General features: G+C 44.8%; 1 protein-coding gene across 2 annotated transcripts in view; it reads right to left on the minus strand.

Annotated features, from left to right (window-relative positions):
* Positions 1-19,095, minus strand: part of MCMDC2 (minichromosome maintenance domain containing 2) — a 1,264,730-nt gene that overhangs the window by 791,496 nt on the left and 454,139 nt on the right. Inside the window, exon 7 of one of the 2 annotated variants that reach the window (XM_078687209.1) lies at positions 12,420-12,536. In XM_078687209.1, the coding sequence (XP_078543335.1) occupies positions 12,420-12,536 (117 nt within the window). Of the gene's footprint in view, positions 1-12,407; positions 12,537-19,095 lie in introns of both variants that reach the window. The other variant, XM_078687210.1, reaches the window with a different exon arrangement.

Genomic DNA, 19,095 nt, shown 5'->3' on the forward strand with positions numbered 1-19,095 from the left:
CAGCACAGCCCACAGTTACCCCTCTAGAGTCTGCTCCACTATGGCCACAAAATGTATCTGGCAGGCCGGAGGGTGCGTCTGTCCCAGCGGCTTTTGACAAGACCACATTCGGAGGGGGGTCTTGCTCTCCCAGATTAGCTTTTGTACAATAGAGCCGCACAACTTTGGATCCTGGGAGAATGGTCTCTTAAGGCCTCAGATAAACTGTGGCTTTATATGGAAAGACAGGTGGCGGGAAGAACTATGTGGGATTTGCCTTGGAAATGGAAGGCAGATAGACCAACTAATACCTACCTGAGTATTCTCACAGCAACCACCCTGAAGATATGGGACAGCGTAACTAAAGCATAGCCATTGACTAGTTGCCCGTCCCCTTAAACCCCTATCCCCTCAACCCTGCTTTTCACCCAGCGCTCGAGGAAGGGCCCTTTGATAAATGGAGAGAAGGGGGATGCCTCATGATATCGGACCTCTTCTGTATGGGAGAGGTGCGGACATTCGCAGACTGCGTAACCCAGTTCAAGCTCTCATCTACGGAGGTGTACCATTACGTCCAGCTAAAACACTGGGTACATCAACCCCAGATGCGACAGGCGGCGACCAGGGATTTGCTCCTGGTGGAAAAATGTGTCCAATCCGGTCTCACACCTAAGGGCTACATCTCCTTTCTGTATGCCCTCTTGCTCTCCCTCGGCCCACACCCGACTCCACGACATAGAAGATTTTGGGATGGCATTTTACAGGCTTCTACTACGGAGAAGCAATGGGGGTCCCTCTATTAAGACATCACTAAGTATAATCACTCTATGTTCTTGAGAGAAGCCCACTACAAAACTATGTACGAATGGTATCTCCACCCCCAGAAATTACATGCTATTTTCCCAAACACGTCTGATTGATGCTGGTGGGGCTGGAGGGCTCTTGGGAGACTTTTGTCACAATTGGTGGGACTGTCCCACTATTCAACCCTTCTGAAATGATATCCTTTCTCAAATTAAACAAATCCTGGGCTACCCGATGTCTGACTCTCTAGAACAGAACACGCACTCTTGGGTTTCCAGGACCCCGGCCTTAAACACCAAACCCACGGAGACAGCTCAATTATGTGGGTATGCCTATGGGAGGCTAAGATGGCCATAGCAGCTGCCTGGAAAAAAACCTGAAGCCCCCTCTCTTACTCAATGGCACGCCCGTCTATGGCGGAAGTCCCGAAAAAGTTTTGACTACATTTGGAGTCCCTCGGTGGGATATTTGTCAGACATTGTTTGCCTGTGGGCCTAGGCTGCGAGCCCTCCACATTTTCCTGACATAATAGATATAGCCCCCTCTAGGGTTCATGTATCTTAATCTCCCCCGAGCCTTCTCACGATGGGCGTGGGAGGCGAGCATTCCACACCACCCTCCACCACACTGTGAATGTGCACTCATGACACCTTGGAATTGTTTGTTTCTCTTTTTTGTCTTTAATAGATTTGTGTTTTATGTTAGGCCAAATTTGTTAGCTCCTAAAATAGGTATCAGAAGTAACATGTGACTTGTAATGTGTTGTAACAGGATTTTGCATTGATGGGGCTTTCTGCTCTTGATTAAATTCCTCAGGCATGAGGGGAGAATGAGGGGGGGACTTGTGAATAAGCTGTACACTATTTTCTAGTTCTCTAATGATCTTGGTATGTGCCTGTTTGAATATATGAGCTCGGTTGAGCTATAAAGTTTGTATCTTTGTGTAAACTCAATCAAAAGTTTTTGACAAAAAAAAAGAAATCAGGAAACCAGAGACAGGTGATGTACTTGAGGCTCTTAAACAAATACATATGAGAAACAACCTTTCAGGATGCTCACCTAACAAGAGATCCTACAACTTGTGAATACAGGGGATCACATGACATCACTAGATCTCCTAGATGCAAACTTCTTCATCCCCATACACGCAAAGCATCGAAAATGTCTAAGGTTCGAGGTGGCAGGGTGCCATTACCAATTCAAAGTGCTTCCTTTTGGGCTATGCTCAGCTCCCAGAGTCATCTCAAAATGCATGGCCCGTGTGAGGGCATTCTTGAGGAGAAACGGCACCAGGTGTTACCGTACTCGGACAACTGGCTAATAAAGGGTCCCACATTTCCCTATGCAAGGAACTCTACTTTAGCCTGTCTGCTGGTCTTTAGGGCCCTGGGCCTCATACAGAACAGAGAAAAATTGTATTTAACCCCATCCAGGTTGGCAGTTTTGCTGGTGGCAATTCTGGATATGGACGTTTCCAAGGCTTTCCCAACTGCAGAAGGTATTCATCGCCTCAGGACAATAACAGCTTCCCTCTCTGGAAGAAGGTTCACTTCTGTCCGGAAGTATAAGTCAGTGCTGGGAACTATGTAATCTTGCATCCCGTTGATACTGTCGTCTTCGCATGCGACCTTTTCAAGAACAACTAGACAATCAATGGGTTCAGTGTCAGGGAACCTATGAGGTTCACTATCAATTGCCTTGACTATGAAGTTGCCAATGGTTTTTTGGAAGGACACAGCAAATATCTCTCAGCCTCATATCGTTATAACAACAGATGCTTCCCTGGAAGACTGTGGAGCTCATTTGCAGGACTTGGAAATTTATGGAAAATGATCTGCGCACAAGACATTGTCACACATAAATCTTCTGCAATTGAAAGCGGTTTTCCTGGACCTCCAGTCTTTTCTTCTCAGACTCAGCAATTCCTCAGTATTGGTAAGAACAGACAATACCACAACAATGTTCTATCTCACCAAACCAAGAAGAACGAGATCACAGATCTTGTCCGCTCAAGCTCAGCAGATTTGATAATGGTTGATTGTCCACAACATCTCTCTGAGAGTGGATTATATTCGAGAGTGAAGAATGAATGGGCGGATTCCTTAAGCAGAACTGAGAAACAGTGCCACAATGGGAACTGAATCAGTGTCAAATACTACAAGTGTACCATCAATGGTGTGCCCCAAAATATGGATCTCTTCGCCACCTTTCCATACTAATATTATAAAGAGACAGCCCAAACGTTTGAGGAGGGTAATCTCAGTAACCACAGCACCAATCACAACACCCAATACAGCATTGGAAAGGGCAGTTGCAGCAGAAAGACATAGGCTATGCAGACGCCCACCATATACATTTAAAAGGTAAAAAGAACCGTGCCAGCAAAGTAGTCCCTTGTGGGCGTGTCTGCGTTGTGCTGTGGGCGTAACAAACGTTGGGGGCGTGACAAACGCTGGGGGCGTGTGCTACGTTCCGCCCTTCATGCCATGTGGGTTGTACATACAAAATAATCATATCGTGTGCTGTGGCCGTGTGCTGGGGGCGTGACAAACGCTGGGGGGCATGACAAATGATGGGGGGGGGGTGCTACGTTCCGCCCTGCATGCCATGTGGGCCGTACATACAAAATAATCATATTGTGTGCTGTGGGTGTCTGCTGGGGGCGTGACAAACGCTGGGGGCGTGTGCTACGTTCCGCCCTTCATGCCATGTGGGTCGTACATACAAAATAATCATATCGGAAAAATAATACAAGGCTCACATTCGCAGCTTGCGCCGGGCCTCAAGCGAGACCACACGCGAATGAGCGTGTCTGCGGGGAAAATTACTGTAATCTCAAGGTCAAATGTACAAAGTCATAGGCATTAACTTACGAGAAGACTGCTTCACTCATGGACAGTTATATGTCGCACTCTCTAGGTCCGGCAATGTTCAAAACCAATTTATTCTCCGTCCAGATTCAAATGAAACAAAAAATGTTGTCTACCGCGAAATTTTTAAATAAATTGCCCTTGCCAAATACACATATTGCACACATTCTATTTCATACCCGGACAACGTCGGGATGGGCTGCTAGTTAAATAATGAAATGCAAGATGTAAGCTAGCAGGTTTCCACAGAAAAGGTTTCTGGGAAATGCATTCCAGCTGGCTTGGACAGGAATGTTTGCTTATCCCTACCCACTCTTTCCGCAGATTCCTCAAGTCATTTAAAAAATGAAACAGAAACCGTGCCGCCTCATTCTGATAGGTCCAGCATGGTCAAGGCAGTACTGGTTCACAGACCTTCTTCTACTATCAGAGTGTCTGCATATTCAATTCCGGCAGAAGGAATATCTTCTCTCCATGGACGAGGATCAGGTGCCCATCTACAGATACGTTAGCATAGCTTGTCAGCTTGGCACCCCACAACAATGAGTTTGGGACTTTAAACTTGCCAGAGGATTGCAGGATGATTCTTCAGCACTCTTGTGCAGACACCACAAGTGAGTGCTATGTGGCAAAATGGAAATTATTTTGTTCATGGTGTAAAACTAATAATGTCCACTCACTTTCTTCTGCTCTAGAGCAGATGCTTCTTTAGCTGCTACATCTTGTGAAATCAGAGCTTGCGCATTCCTCCATAAGGGTCCATTTAGCAGCTGTTTTCAGATTTTGGAGGTGAATGGGAGAGACTAATTAAAGAATTCATAAGAGGCCTCTTTAGAGTATACCCTCCTTTGAAGACTCCTCCTGTGGTATGACAACTCAACACAGTCTCGTCTAAGCTCATGAGACGTCTTTTCAATCCAATTCATAAAGCAGACATGAAATATGTTTCTTGTAAATCTGCTTTTCTATTTACACTTACTTATGGTAGGAGGATAAATGAGATTCCCGCCTTGACAATTCATGAACCCTACTTACAGTTTCAGGATGACAGAGTCGTCTTACAAACTAATCCCAAATTCATTGCAAAATTGCCAAACTCTTTTCACTTAAACAAACCTATTGTTTGTCCAACATTCTTCACAAAACCTTTGTCTGCAGCAGAGAGGGCCTTATACTCTCTAGATGTCAGAAGCTGTTTCAAATTCTGCCTCAAATAGAATCAAGACTTTTAGGAAATCCAATCAACGTCTGATTTTATTTGCCGTACCGAGAAGGGACAAGCTTTATCACGGGACAGTATTGCTTGTTGGGTTTCTGCGGCCATCACCTTTTGTCATGAGATAGCTGGAAAACCATTGAATGCAAAGGTGAAAGCACATTCTACAAGAAAGGTTTCGGCTTCTTCAGTCCTGTTTGCATGTGTAACGTTGCCAGACATCTGCAGAGCAGCGACATGGGCTAATACCCATACTTTCACAAAGCATTATTGTCTACATTTCTTTAGAAAGGTGAATGTCGCGGTTGGACAGGAAGTGTTACGTCACCTGATTGGTACACAGACTTTTAGTTATCTTCATATACAGTATGTGTCTGGTGGCTTTTGCCTAAGTATGTCTTGGTTATGTTATGTAAGGCATTTCACATCTTTATGGTACATTCATTTTATTGAGATTGATCTTAAATTTTGTTTCTTTCATGATGGGATGGTTTCCCTTACCCACTGCCATTTTTACTTTGGTACTGCTTACTAGTCTGATTCAAGCATGTGAAGCCGTGAAAGAAACAATACTGGAGAAAAAACAAGTTACTTACCTCTACATTGAAGTCGTTCTCCAGTATGGATAACTTCCATGGATTCACATGCGACACTCACTCCTCTCCTTTCAGGCTCACCGCTCTTTATAACTCTTATTTTCTTTAATTTACACTCAATCTCGAAATCTGAGGTATGGTGGCTCTGCAGAGGATAAGTACTTCAGGGTTTCTACTCTGATTGGTTGAAGTTTGGATACATTAAAACAATGTGAATTGGCTAGCAATGTCTATTGTTCTCAGTGTGATTGCTAATGCATATGTATTAGGACTGCTTATATTACTGTTCATTTGGACTTCCCCCAGGAGGACTGTTAAGTTTAAGCATGTGAATCTATGAAATATATCAATACTGGAGAACCACAGAGTACAGAAAAGTAACTTTTTTTCACCTGGTTTCCTTATCGTCTGTGCTAGCAGATTCACCTCAGGATCTGTTTGGAAACCTAGAAGCAATAGAATGTTAATGAATTTCATTTTTTTGACACCCAATACATGTCTTCTAAATGCATTTCAATCAGGGAATAAAACTGTTTATCCCTTTCTCACCCAAAAATGTCATTTATTTCAACATGTTGATGTTTATATATTGCATTATAAAAATGCATGCTGCCTTTGTCTGTGTTGTGACCATAACCGTCACTTTACAAATCAGCTTTCTCCTACTTGTTTGCTTTGCTTTCAAAGGCATAGAGACCTAAAATTATTAGTTGTTTGTGGTGTAAACGGCTGCGTCAACCTGCTTTTGTGCTCAAATGCCATTTTGCTTTGAAAGTTGACAGTCATGCAGCTCTAAAATCACTCAGTCCCACGAAGGACCAATACATCATCTTTTAATACAAACAAAGGAGGTGATTCACAGGTTAGAGTGATGCTATTAATAAAGCGCTGTGCAGTCTGACTTTTAGTAAACTGCAGTTAACACTTGTGTTTTTGAACATTAACAATCTTCTTCCAATACAGGAAACGGTCATAGATTCACACCATTCAAGGACTGAAAGAAACCACTTTCAAGGATTGGAAGGGATTAAGAATACCCCCAAAGTTTGTAGTGATATAAAGAAAGGGTTTTCTCAGTGAGAAAAATAATTTCCATTTGTCAAAAACAACTAAGGTGCAAATGCACAGTAGCACTGTCTTTCCACAATGTTCTACTGTACTGTGCGTTCAGTTCTGCACTGTGTAAATTGTAACACAAAAAAGTCACATGACTTTATCACAAGTTTGTATGCTCAGTTTTTCGGGCATACTTCTGGACGGGACTGTGAATTCCGAAATAAATGATGTAAAAATATGTTCAACAGTGGTTTAAATCTCTGCATGTTCCTTTTCATATTTTGGGGTACATAAGTCCCATTGAGTGGAATGGACACGTCTCCTATTTCTGGCTTGGTTTCCCCCTCAAGTCCTGCCACGGAGAAAGACACATCCTTCGACACAGTGATGAAAACGGCAGAGGAAGTCCTCGATCTGCAACTCCTCTCTGTCTAGGTCATGACTAACATCCTAACAGTGATGATCCAGATGAGGCAAAGCTTCCCAGAGCCCAACTACCCTTTAATGAAGCATTCACAGACGATTTACTTCCGGGCCTATGCTAAACCCTGTACAGGGGCACCCGTATACAGAATGACTGCTCATCGGCACTGTCCCGCACCTTGGGATCCAGCCTACCACTCCTAGCACACCTCCCCCAAGGGCCTGGAGGTGCAGGCCTCGACTGCCAAAACCTAGCGCATCTCCTACTACCCCACTGAATAGGGAATACAAAAGGCTGGACAGGTTCGGTCTGCCCTGGATCCCATAGTCTGGATAGTAGCATTTGACCTCCAGGGAATGTATTTCCATACCCCCAGTCTTGCAGGCCTGCCAGCGATACCTGCGGTTCATGGTGGGCTAGGAGCATTTTCAGTTCAGTGTGCTCCCCTTTGTCCTCACCAGCGCCTCTCTGGTGTTTCCAAAAGTGATGGTGGCGGTTAAGCATATCTTCGGAGGTGAGGTGTCTTAGTCTCCCCTACCTCAACGACTGGCTGCTGAAGGCAGGCTTGCACCAGGCAGTTGTCGATCCCCTCCATACTATGGGAAAAGCGTCCTGCATTCACTGAGGTTCACTATCACACCTGCCTTCTTCTCACATGCTTTCTTTCATCTGAGCCATTCTGGATATGGTGCTTCACACTTACCCCTTGGAACAGAGAGTTCAGGATATTCGAGCTATGAGCCAGACGTTTCTGAGTCAGTCCTAGATCTCAGTGAGATGGACTCTGAGACTGCGGTCTGATCACCTTTTGCATTCCACTGGTGAAGCAATCCAGATGGCATATGCAGTCTCTGCTGTTGGATCTGAAGCCCCAGTGGGCGCAGCACCAGCTGAATCTCTCTGACCTAATCCAGATTTCGGAAGATTGCAAACGACCTGAAGTGGTGGTTGCTGAACTGCAATTGGGTCAATGGCAGGACCCACTCGCTTCCCCACCGAGAGCTAATAGTGGTGACTGATACATCATTTCTGGGATAGGGTAGTTGAATTGGGGAGGTGGAGATCAGAAGACTCTGGTTTGCGGTGGAGACACAGCATCACATCAACCTTCTGGTGCTGAGGACTATCTGTTTGGTGTTGAAAGCCTTCCTTCCATCCATCAAGGGAAAGCAGGTACAGGTGTTCTCGGACAACGCCACCACCATGTGGTATCGTAATAAACATGGCAATGGGAAGTTATGGACCCTGTGTTAGGAGGCTCTGTGCCTCTGGACATGGCTGGAATGTATGACATCTTCATGGTCATGTAACACCTGGCAGGATCTCTGAACCCTAGGTCACATGAAATCAGCCCTCTAAGCCTTGCGGACCACGAATGGCATCTGCTTCCGGAGGTGGAACAAGGTCTGTTCAGGGAATGGGGAGAACCAAGGGTCATTCTGTTTGCCACTGCTAAGAACATGCAATGTCAGCACTTCTGCACATTGGAGGTTTCAAAGCGGCTATCAATCGGAGATAAGTTGCAATTACAATGGAACTCTGGATACCAGTAAGTCTTTCTGTCAATGCCTCTCCTGCCCCTAGTTCTCAAAAAGAACAGGGACGACTGAGCCCATGTCATCCTAATGGCTCCAGATTGGGCACAGCGAGTGTGGTATCCAGTACTCCTGGGCATGAGCATCTGTCCTCCAATCACGCTGCTCCTTCGGGAGGCTCTCCTGTTGCAGCAAGGCAGGGTCTTGCACCCAAACCTACGTCCTCTCCACCTTCATTGTTGTAGATTGAGCAGCAACAGCTGAGTGTCCTTGATCTTCCTTCCAAGATCTGCGATGTCATTCTGGAAACCAGGTGTCGCTCAACAAAAACTGTATACGCCTGCCATTTAGACAAGCTTGTGGCTTGTTACTCCACACAACAAATTGACCAACTTTCTGCCTGGCTGTCAGAGGTGCTGTTGTTAGCCTGGCAATGCCTTTGCACTGGGCACTGTTAAAGATTAGCTGTCGACCATTTTGGCTTTTTTACGATTGCTGGATCGGCCCTACCTGTTCAAGTCACCTGTTGTGACACGTTTCCTGAAGTACTTGCACATTTTTTTCCTCCTACCTCTTTTGTTATGCCCCAATGAGATCATAATTTGGTTTTGACCTAGCTCATGTGTTCACCATTTGAACCCTTGCACAGCTCTCTAAGACGACTGACTATTAAGACAGTCTTCTTAGTGGCCATGACATCGATGAGGAGGGTCTGATGGGTCTGACTGACAAAGTTAAGTGACCCTTTTGAGTAAATTTACACTTTGTAGTAAGTTTAGTACTTTTGGTATTCATAAACTGAGTGTAAACGTACTACAAAAGTGTACGTTAGATATCTCCACCAACAGAGTAATCCAATTGGCTTACTCTTGTGGGTGTGGGTGACATCCCTACCGAAACCCCTCCCTGACCCACCCTAAACCCCATATATATATATATCTATATAAATATACAGCCAGAGTCTTTTTCGGGCCCAATGGAGGGCTACACTGGTCCCCAGAACCTCGCAAGAGCATCAAACCCACTGGAGGGTGATAAAATATGCAAAAATAGACTGCAGGTCCCAGCATGCATTGGAGCAGTGAATGATTTAAAGGGCACACCGGAGGCCGTTTTTGCAATGCAAAAAGTATGCAGGGGACAGTGCAGCTGCACGTAATGATGGTTGCTCTTGTGGGCCTCTGAAGAAAGGGAAAGGATTCCCTGAAACGCGTCAGGCCGGGGGACACTATTAGGGAAGAGAAGCTGGCTGTATCTGCTAATAAATGAGTTTGTAACTTACCTGGGACGGAGTGCGGCCTCATATCTGGGCAAACTGGTGAGACAATATATATATACACTTTACATCGCACATGAGCACCACTCGGATAGAATTCCTTGATGTCCAAATACAAGTAATTGATGATAAACTGACTACAACAGCATTCAGAAAACCCACTGCGGGCAATGCTATATTACATGCGTCAAGTGCGCATCCGCGACACTTAATAGCCAGTATCCCCTATGGGGAGCTGTTACGACTTAAACGCATTTGTAGCACTCCAGAACATTTTGACGCATGTAGAGAATTGAGTCTAGAGCGTATGAGACAGAGAGGGTACACCGAAGACACTCTCAAGAAAGCCATACTTAAAACCAATGAGAGACCTAGAGCTGCCTTGCTACCTAACACCATGGAACATGACACTGATACAATTGAAATGAATGAATCACCTAGGTTAATCACCACATACAGCAGACAGGAACGTAAGATAAGGAGCATTTTGAATAAAAATTGGCCCATAGTATTAACAGACCCAATTATGAAAAACACTTTACCAGACCATCCCAGTGTGACATTTAGAAGAGCCAAAAATATGGCTACTCTATTATCTCAGAAGACACCCACAGTCAGGCAAAACACTCTAGATTGGTTACCGACCACATGTGGTTTTCGGAAATGCGCGACATGTCGGGCATGTAATTTTGGAGCCAACACCACAAAATACAGGACCCCCTTTAAAATTAAAGAACAATTCATCAGGGGCAAATTTGACTGCCGTACAGAATATGCAGTATACGTTCTCACCTGTACTTGTGGTCTGAGATACGTAGGCAGTACCAAGAATCCCGTCTATATGCGAATCTTACAACACATTCGTGCCATCATCAATTGTGACCCGGCATATCCGGTAGCCAGACACTTTAAGCTCAGTCACAATAAAGATGTCAATTGTCTTTCCTATTTTGTTATTGACATGGCCCCGGTACAAAAAAGAGGCGGAGATAGAGATAAAGTACTAAGACAACTGGAGACCAGATATATCCTCAATCTTAATAGTAAACATCCTAATGGTCTCAATGATAGGGAGGATATGCATACCTTTCTATAAATTTGTACTTATCTCATCACTGCGCACATGATCTGTCCGAATACACTAGTATGGAATATTGGCTATAATAGCAAGAACTGTAATTTAGTTGTAAATAGGTCGTATCATACATCGAATTTTTTACCTTCTTTGCATTGTGTGTGTTTTTCTAACTTTTTCATACTCTTTTAATAACTTTTTTTAATGAACATTAAATAAATTTGCACTATCTTCACTCAGTATTTCACACACTAATGGGTATTTGCGAAACATGGATAATAAACTAGATAGTTGGCCATTTCCGGGAACGGAATGGATCCTTAATCTATTAGAATGATCAAAGCACTAGCACTTTCGCCGACTTGAGACAGCATTAACACACATAACATCATATGCAGGATCTAACATGGATCATTAGTGAGGCAGCTTTATTCAGCATTATGGAATACGCATTCTTGCAAGAAAACCATTCATGGTATTAATTAAGAGCGGTATTTGTACATTTAACCTGGCATGAATTTTGCACATGTAATATAATATTCATTTTATGACTTTTTACATGAGGTTGTATTTACAGAATTTTAGCTTATTTATATGTTATTTATTTAGTGCATATAACATGCTATTTAAAAATGATTCGTTCTGAGACAGCTAATCCATTATCACACAACTTCACGCATTTAAGCGGAAATAATGTATAGATGTTGTTGCAAAATATAAACAAAAATATGTTTATCATGTTTGTTACTAAGCTGGCGTGCTAGATACCCAGTTAACTTCAGCACTTAACATTCATAGTATGTTTTCACTGTCCATCACTAGGTCACGTGGTGAAATCACAAATGAGAAAAAAGAGTGTGTGCATTATTTAAAGTGTCCACTACTGCATGTCCGCTATGTGATCAAGGGCAGTTCCTGCCCGAAACGCGTCGTGCCTATCCTGACCTGAGATGGATAATAAACTTCCTCTGTAAACACTCGATGAGCTGCGTGGTGGTCCGTGACTTTTCTGTGGTCAGAACCGTTTTCAGCAGAAGTTGACCCATATATATATATATATATATATATGAAACATGACTTCCTCCAAAGAAAAAGGCCGTGACCCAAGGGAGACAATCAGGAGCACTTTATTAAGCAGCTGGCTCAGGCGGATGCATTTCGGCGACATTGGCCTTCCTCAGCGCCCCTCTCCAACTGCTCCTAGCGCTGCGTGGTAAATACAGTCCTTCCACTCTGTTGTTTTGTCCTCTATGCTCCGCCCCCTCAATGTAGTCCATATCCAAATGCAGCCCCGTGTGGTGGAACTGCATGTCCCATATATATATATAGCTGCATTTTTATAAATACTTTTTGTTAAGTGCTCTGGGATCTTGGGTATGGTCAGAACAATTCAGTGCGTATCACTTTGATGAGAATACCCTAGAAAATAATGGGATGCTATTTATTGTTAACTGCCTTTTCCAAGTAAGATCAGCCTAGTTACATTATTGTTGATTTAATATTACTGAATACAACTATCTTAAAGCAAAGACTATTGTTGGCTATAACCTCATCAGTGACATTCATTTTGTCTCACCTGGTGGGGTACAATGATGAATACTATTTGCTTCAATGCTGAATGAAACATGGGAGTAGTTTTGAAGACATGTAGGGATTCCAATTATTTTGCATCTGTCACCTAGTATCATCGCACTGGACAATTCATCTGAAGAAAAAACATACTAAAGGGTGAAAAAGGTGGCAACATGATGTTCATGTAACAAAGTAGTAATCGGTTTGCTCACTACAATTAAAAACCATACCTTTGGAAGGGCAACTATGTACTATAAATCAGCTACATTGAACAAATTCAGACACAGATATGAAATGAGGAAAAGTGCAGTGGGCTTTTAAACAAAGTTGGACTCTAGGTTAAAAAGCAAACTCACCTGACCTATATGGATTTGAATTACTTAGGAGTTGTGTATACAAATTAATCTATTCAGTCTAAAAAGATTATGCTCTTAACCTCGTTAGGTGATAATCCTATAAATTACATAGACAACTTCCTCTCTGTGGGTTGGATGATTATTCATAGAATCAGAGTGGCAAAGCGAAGGGGTGACCTTAATACATAGCACAAAACTCATTGGTGCTTATCTTGCAGATATCAAGTTCCCCCTTATTTTTTTTAGATTAGTCACCTGATACAGCATCCACCCAGACAGCTCTTTTGTTACTGCAGTGATCCATAATCCTCCCCTCCAACCAGCAATAACTGTTCTTGGAGGAACTCCTACAACTGAATCTCTAGCTCAAAGCAACATAAGATATTTTTATCATGAGTAACTTCAATCTATGACTTGAGTGACTAGATTACAAAACAACCTTGGGTCTTTCCAAAAAATTAAGGCAAGTGGCGTCACTCAGGCAGTGCCATGCTGGCACTGCCTGAGTGACGCCACTTGCCTATGCAGGTCAGACACTGGACAGATACAAATGAAACTAGTAATGTGTCAATACACGCTCAGTCATGGTATAATCATTCAATAATCTCCTCAAACCTGTCACCCCTGAAGGTTAACCCTATCCCTGGTAATAACACACCTCATAACTGATCAAAGAGGGAGTAGCCAAGATGGTGGACGCCTGAGACGTGTTTTTCAGACTCTCTGTCTCTCGCCGAAGGCCTTCTTGCCTTGAGACGTTCAGCAGGGGTCTGTGCCTCACATCGGGCATCTACAGACTGTGTGTCCCTGGGTGCTGGCAAGGCATGAATCAGGGGCCTGATATGTCCGGTATCCATTGAGCCACCTCCCAGACTCGGAGTCACAACCGGGCAAGATGGCTGCCTGAGCTCCAAGGCCTGCCTTGCCCTGCCTCGTACAGAGCACCAGCTGGTAGAGGATTGAGGACGCCGGACTACCCTGACACATGTGCCCTAATGGGAGCGCTGCTCCTTCTCGCCTGCTGAGGTTCCGAGCCCCGATCAGCAACTGCGACGAAGCCAGCTGCTGCACCCCCACCGGATGGGGCCTCTTGGACCACGGCGGGACGAGCCAGTAGGACACCGCGCTCAGGGCGGAGGACTGGGCCCTCTTAGAGTGACCGCAGGGGTAGCCAGCAATTTGGTGCAGGCTGCTTAGCCTCTTCCCGCCCCTCTCCTGAAGTGGATTAGAGCTGTAGCATTGGTGAATTGGCATCAGGAGCAGATCGGGTGCACTCTAGTCATAGCCCTCTTCAGCTTTAGACTACAGAGCCGGCCCACTTCTCCATATTGGCCACACAACTGAAGCCCTGGATATTGTCGGTGGCCTATCTTTAAACTCTCGACTACCCACAAGACCTCCCATATAAACAGATAAGTGCTTCCCTGCCCACGCACCCACAATTCCCAACTTGACTGCTATCTGGGAAATGGTAGACATGGCTGCTTTCTAAGGCCTCCAACACTAGACTTATACCTAAATTATATAAATGATTAAGCCCCGTGGCTACTCAAGCCAAACTTCCGGGCCAGACAATGTTGGAAGCTCGAGCTGGGTCGCTCTCTAATGCAGAAAGAATGGGGGACATCTATTACTGTGCTAGGCATATGGCTCGTAACGTGGCAGGCATTGAAACAGCAACTAAAATTGTCACACACTGGTATTTCACTCCTCGCTGACTTCATAAAAGTAACCCATCCCGGTACCTGGACTATTGGCGCCAATGTGATTCTTTAGGCACATTGATACATATATTATGGTATTTTCCCGTAATCACAGCTTACTGGATGACAGTTCTGGATGACACTGACACCCACCTTAATACGCAAATTCCCCGGCTTCCCGCCTACATCATTCTGGGTTTAGCAAATGCATTTACATTCCCACTCAAATCCCTTGGGCACTGGCGGCAGCAGTACAGAACATCCTGACACACTGGGGCACAGGGCATATCCCCACAGTCCAAGGATGGATACATCGACTATGGCACATACTCGAGATGGAACATTTATCCCTTTCCTTCTCAAATCAAGGTACCTCCTTCTCCGAACTCTGGAGCCCTTTTTTGAAACTTGTTAATGTCGGAGTCCTAAATATCTTCGTCTTGTTCGGCTACCTGAGACCCTACATAGTACTGACTGAGAGAGTCCTTATTACCTGCTACATCAACCCGTGAGACTAAGGCTGTCTGCATGAAAGATATACTGTCTTGTAGGGCACTGGACAGAAAGCTCCACGTGCATTGTACATGTTGAAAGTCTGCAAGCTCCAGCTGGAGTACTACCAAAGAGTAATCAGAGAATGTTTGCAGTATATTTACAATATCAGTGATCCATAATAATGTTTTAACTGAAGATAACGTTCCTAATACAATCCTCTAATTCTATTATATGCATACCTCATTTATTACTTCAATGCACTTAAAACCATAAGATAATCAACTAATTGATGAAATTATAGAAAGAAAATATCATCTCAATACAGTATCCGTATTATAATTCTTCAACGTAAATATGGTCATTCGTCATATGTTTCCTAAAAATAGGTACAGCTAACACGTGATTCACAGCTTATGTCTCCTTTTCAAGGTTAATTTATATAGCGAAGAAAATATGACATCACTATCCATCCAGAGAACTTACAGTCATTACTTGAAGTCACACAAACACCATTCTCAAGCATATATCACCTCCTTCACACATATATTATTTTGTCAGCAGGGTACTGATAAACCACAACTTCAAGAGTTCATTTTAAAAACTAACATGATAAGGAAACTCCGAATTCTACCTTTCAAATAGTCATTTGTACAAACACTTCCTAATCTTCCATTCATAAATTGACTTATACACAGATTGATTCAAATTAGAGTTTATTTTCTCCATATACCCATATTTTGACATTTTTATTGTTGCCTGAAAACTGTTGGATATAAAATAACTCTGCAGCATATGTTTTTAAACTCATAACAATTTGCAAAACACAGTGCTGCTCAGTTCAGTGATAAACCAGTCCATAGTAAGAAAACCTGTTTCTAGAATAAAGCCCCCCTTCCAGCTTCCTGGGTAATTGCCTGATGTCCAGTACAGCCGGTGCGGCCTTGCTTTGGCAACTGCCATATAAATCAGTGTCTTGTGCTGCCTCTCAATTTAAGCAAGCCAGGCGTCCCACAGAATCTTGCTTCAGCACCTAGAGGAGATTGGCAAAGGTGGATCTGCCTTAGCCTGGTTTGCTTCCTTTCTCTCTGATCAATCTTTCCAGGTTATTTCCCCTCTTTACAGCTCCCACTTGCATGCTCTGCACCATGGCATTCCCCAGGACTCCTCTCTTAGCCCTAATGTGTTCAATTTCTACATTAAACCCCTGTCCCAGGTTCTAAAAGCCTTGGGTCTGGTGCTGGTGTCTTACGTGGATGACACCCAGCTTGTGCTCTCTTCTAACAACTCCACTTTGTAACTGGCTACTTTCCAGAGAGGTATGTTGGCTGTCGCATATTGGTTGGCTGCCAACTGCCTGCAACTGAACACTAGCAAAACTGACATTCTTCTTCCAGGCAAAGATACCCACTTGTGGGGCGACCACTGGTGGCCTCCTTCCCTTGGGCTCTCTCCTCTTCCCAAGTCAGTGATTAAAAAAGTAGGTGTCTGGGTGGACAGGGCATTAACTTTTGAATGCATGCAAAATCTATGGTAGCTATTTGTTTTGAACTTCCATATGAGCTCAAACCCATTCCGTTGTTTTTTTTTACCCCCACATTCAACAAGGCATTCAGACGGCAATCCTTTCCAGGTTGTGCGATTGTAGCATCTTGTACCTGGGAACTAACAAGGATGTGATGAGAATACTGCAGCTAGCCCAAAATGATGTGGATATGCAGTTTCTTTCTCCCCTTAAGCAGTGCCCAGTCTTTGGCCTTATTTGTAGATTGCATTGTCTCACTGTGGATAAGTGTGTTCACTTTAAGACCATGTGCACAGCTCATAGGATCTTCTCCTCGCAGGGTCCCCCATTTGGTCCAATCTGTCGTTTCTTTATTTTCCTCCTCAGCCATTGCGCTCTGATCATAACCTGGCCTCGCACCTTCTGAACGCACTCAAATTATGAATTAGGAGTATTCAGAACCATTGGTCCTTTAGGAAAATTTGAAGACCTGGATGTTTTCCTCTTTTTTTTTTTTTTTTGGTGTTTGAATATGTTTATTATATTTTGTCATTATACAACAGTACACATATGCAAGCATAGCAAGTAAAAGACACTGTTACTTAAGTCATGAAGTCCCAGAGTTTGTAGACCATCCCCCCCCACACAGAAGCATGGCGGGAAGGAGCAAACTATATCGGTGCACAGGTAGACCGCATAACAAAGTGGGAATGCAATAGCTGTTGTGTATTACATTTACGTTCAGTAAGGGCAGTGCCCAGTAGCGGCGTAAAAGAACTGCTGCATTGTGTCTGCATACCTTAGACTCATTTCGTATAGCGCTCAAAGCATACCAAGACCGGAGAAACAGAGCTAGTATTGACATTGGCAACATATTACACATTTCAAAATTTGCATTAGAAAACTATTAACTATACCAAACAATTCCAGATATATAGGAAACCATAAACCAGGTGGTGTCTGTCATCAGTCATGGGTGTGTGTGTGGAGCTGGAGGTGCGGAGAGGAGTGTCATTCAAATGTGACATAACAACAGAAATGTAATATTCGTAGGAGTCTGCACCCGTGCAGCGGGGTGCGAGGGAAGCGCCGCGGAGAGGGGGGGGGGGGCAGGGAGGAGGGAGAAAGAGGAGGGGGGGGAAGGCTGGGAGCAAGAGGAACATTGGATGCGTCACAGGTAAATATGGTGTAAACTCTCACTCAATACCATTCCGCAGGCACTCTCGGTGGTAGGCCACCAGGACACCATCCCACTCCAGCGCAATAGGGTACATCCGGAGACCCGCAGTCTCCTCCCGGTGCAATGCCACTCTCTCAGCTCTCGCCCAAGCATCCAGCGAGCGACGCCACTGCACCGCTTGGGGGGGCAGACCGTGTTTCCAACGCCTGGTAATGAGACGTTTCGCCGTTATCAGGCCCAGATCCCAAAATCTCGCTCGGACTCTTGTCTGCTTCGTCCTTTTAAATAGCCCCAACAGACAAGCTTCCCATGTGTGTGGTAAGGTACCTCCCGTCGCCCCCGCCAAGACAGTCGACACTGCGGTCCAATATGGCTGTAGTAGAGTGCAGGACCAGAGGACATGTAGGAACTGTGCGTCCACTAGCCCGCATTTAGGGCATCCTGTCGTAGTGAGTCCAAAGTAGCGATTAATTTTATCCGGGGACAGGTACGCTCGATGGAGCACATAGTACTGTATGATCTTGAAGCGCGCATTACGTGGGACATATAGAGCTCCAGCTAGCACCCCCGCCCACTCCCTGTCTGTCCAGTCCCGTCCTCTATCAGCCGCCCATTTATCACGTAGGCGCTGAGGGGAGAATTGAGTGTGCGTGTGCAACGCTTGGGCAATCCAATGTACAAGGTGAGAGCCATGTCCCATCACGTGTAAGTATTGAATGAGTAGGTGTATTGGCGGTTCCTCCGTCAGCGGTCCCCAGGCATTCGTCAGCGTGTGTAGCAGCTTCGCATATGTCAGGAACTGTCCTGCCGGCAGTCCAGTGCTGGCTGTCAGTGCCTCGAAAGGGAGCAACGCACCCTCCTCGAACAGGTCGCCCAAGCTCTCCAAGTCTGCGGCTCCCCAGCTGTCCAGCAGAGGCGCCGCAAGCATCCCGGATCCCCAAGGCGTGCCCAGCAATGGTAGGTTAGGCGCGTATGGTGTCACCGCAGCAGTGAGTTTCAGGCTTCTTAAGAAGCATCTTCTCACCACCTCAAGGTGGAGTTGGGTTTGAACAGGCGGCTTAGCCAAAGGGTGAAACAATGCATGCACCTTCGGAACCGTCAGGATAGTCGTCATCGTGGCCGTATCACACAAGTTACGTCCACTCAGCCAGTAGGCTACCCATTGCAGCTGTGCAGCCAGGTAATACAACTCGTGATTGGGAACCGACAGCCCACCACTATCTGCCGCGGCATATAGGGTTTTTAAAGCTACCCTGGGGCGACCTTTGTTCCAAATCAGTCGCCTGTGTATGGTCTCTAGCTCGCGAAAGGTGCGAAACGGCACATATACCGGCAGGTTCGCATAATAGTACAGTAGCCGAGGCAAAACAACCGCTCTCGCCAGGGCAATACGGCTGGGCACACTCAGCGGGAGAGTATTCCAGAAGGAAACCTGCGCCGTAATCGAAGAAATCGCT

This window comes from Lissotriton helveticus, chromosome 4_1 (assembly GCF_964261635.1).
Source record: "Lissotriton helveticus chromosome 4_1, aLisHel1.1, whole genome shotgun sequence".
In the NCBI taxonomy this organism is placed as follows: Eukaryota; Metazoa; Chordata; class Amphibia; order Caudata; family Salamandridae; genus Lissotriton; species Lissotriton helveticus.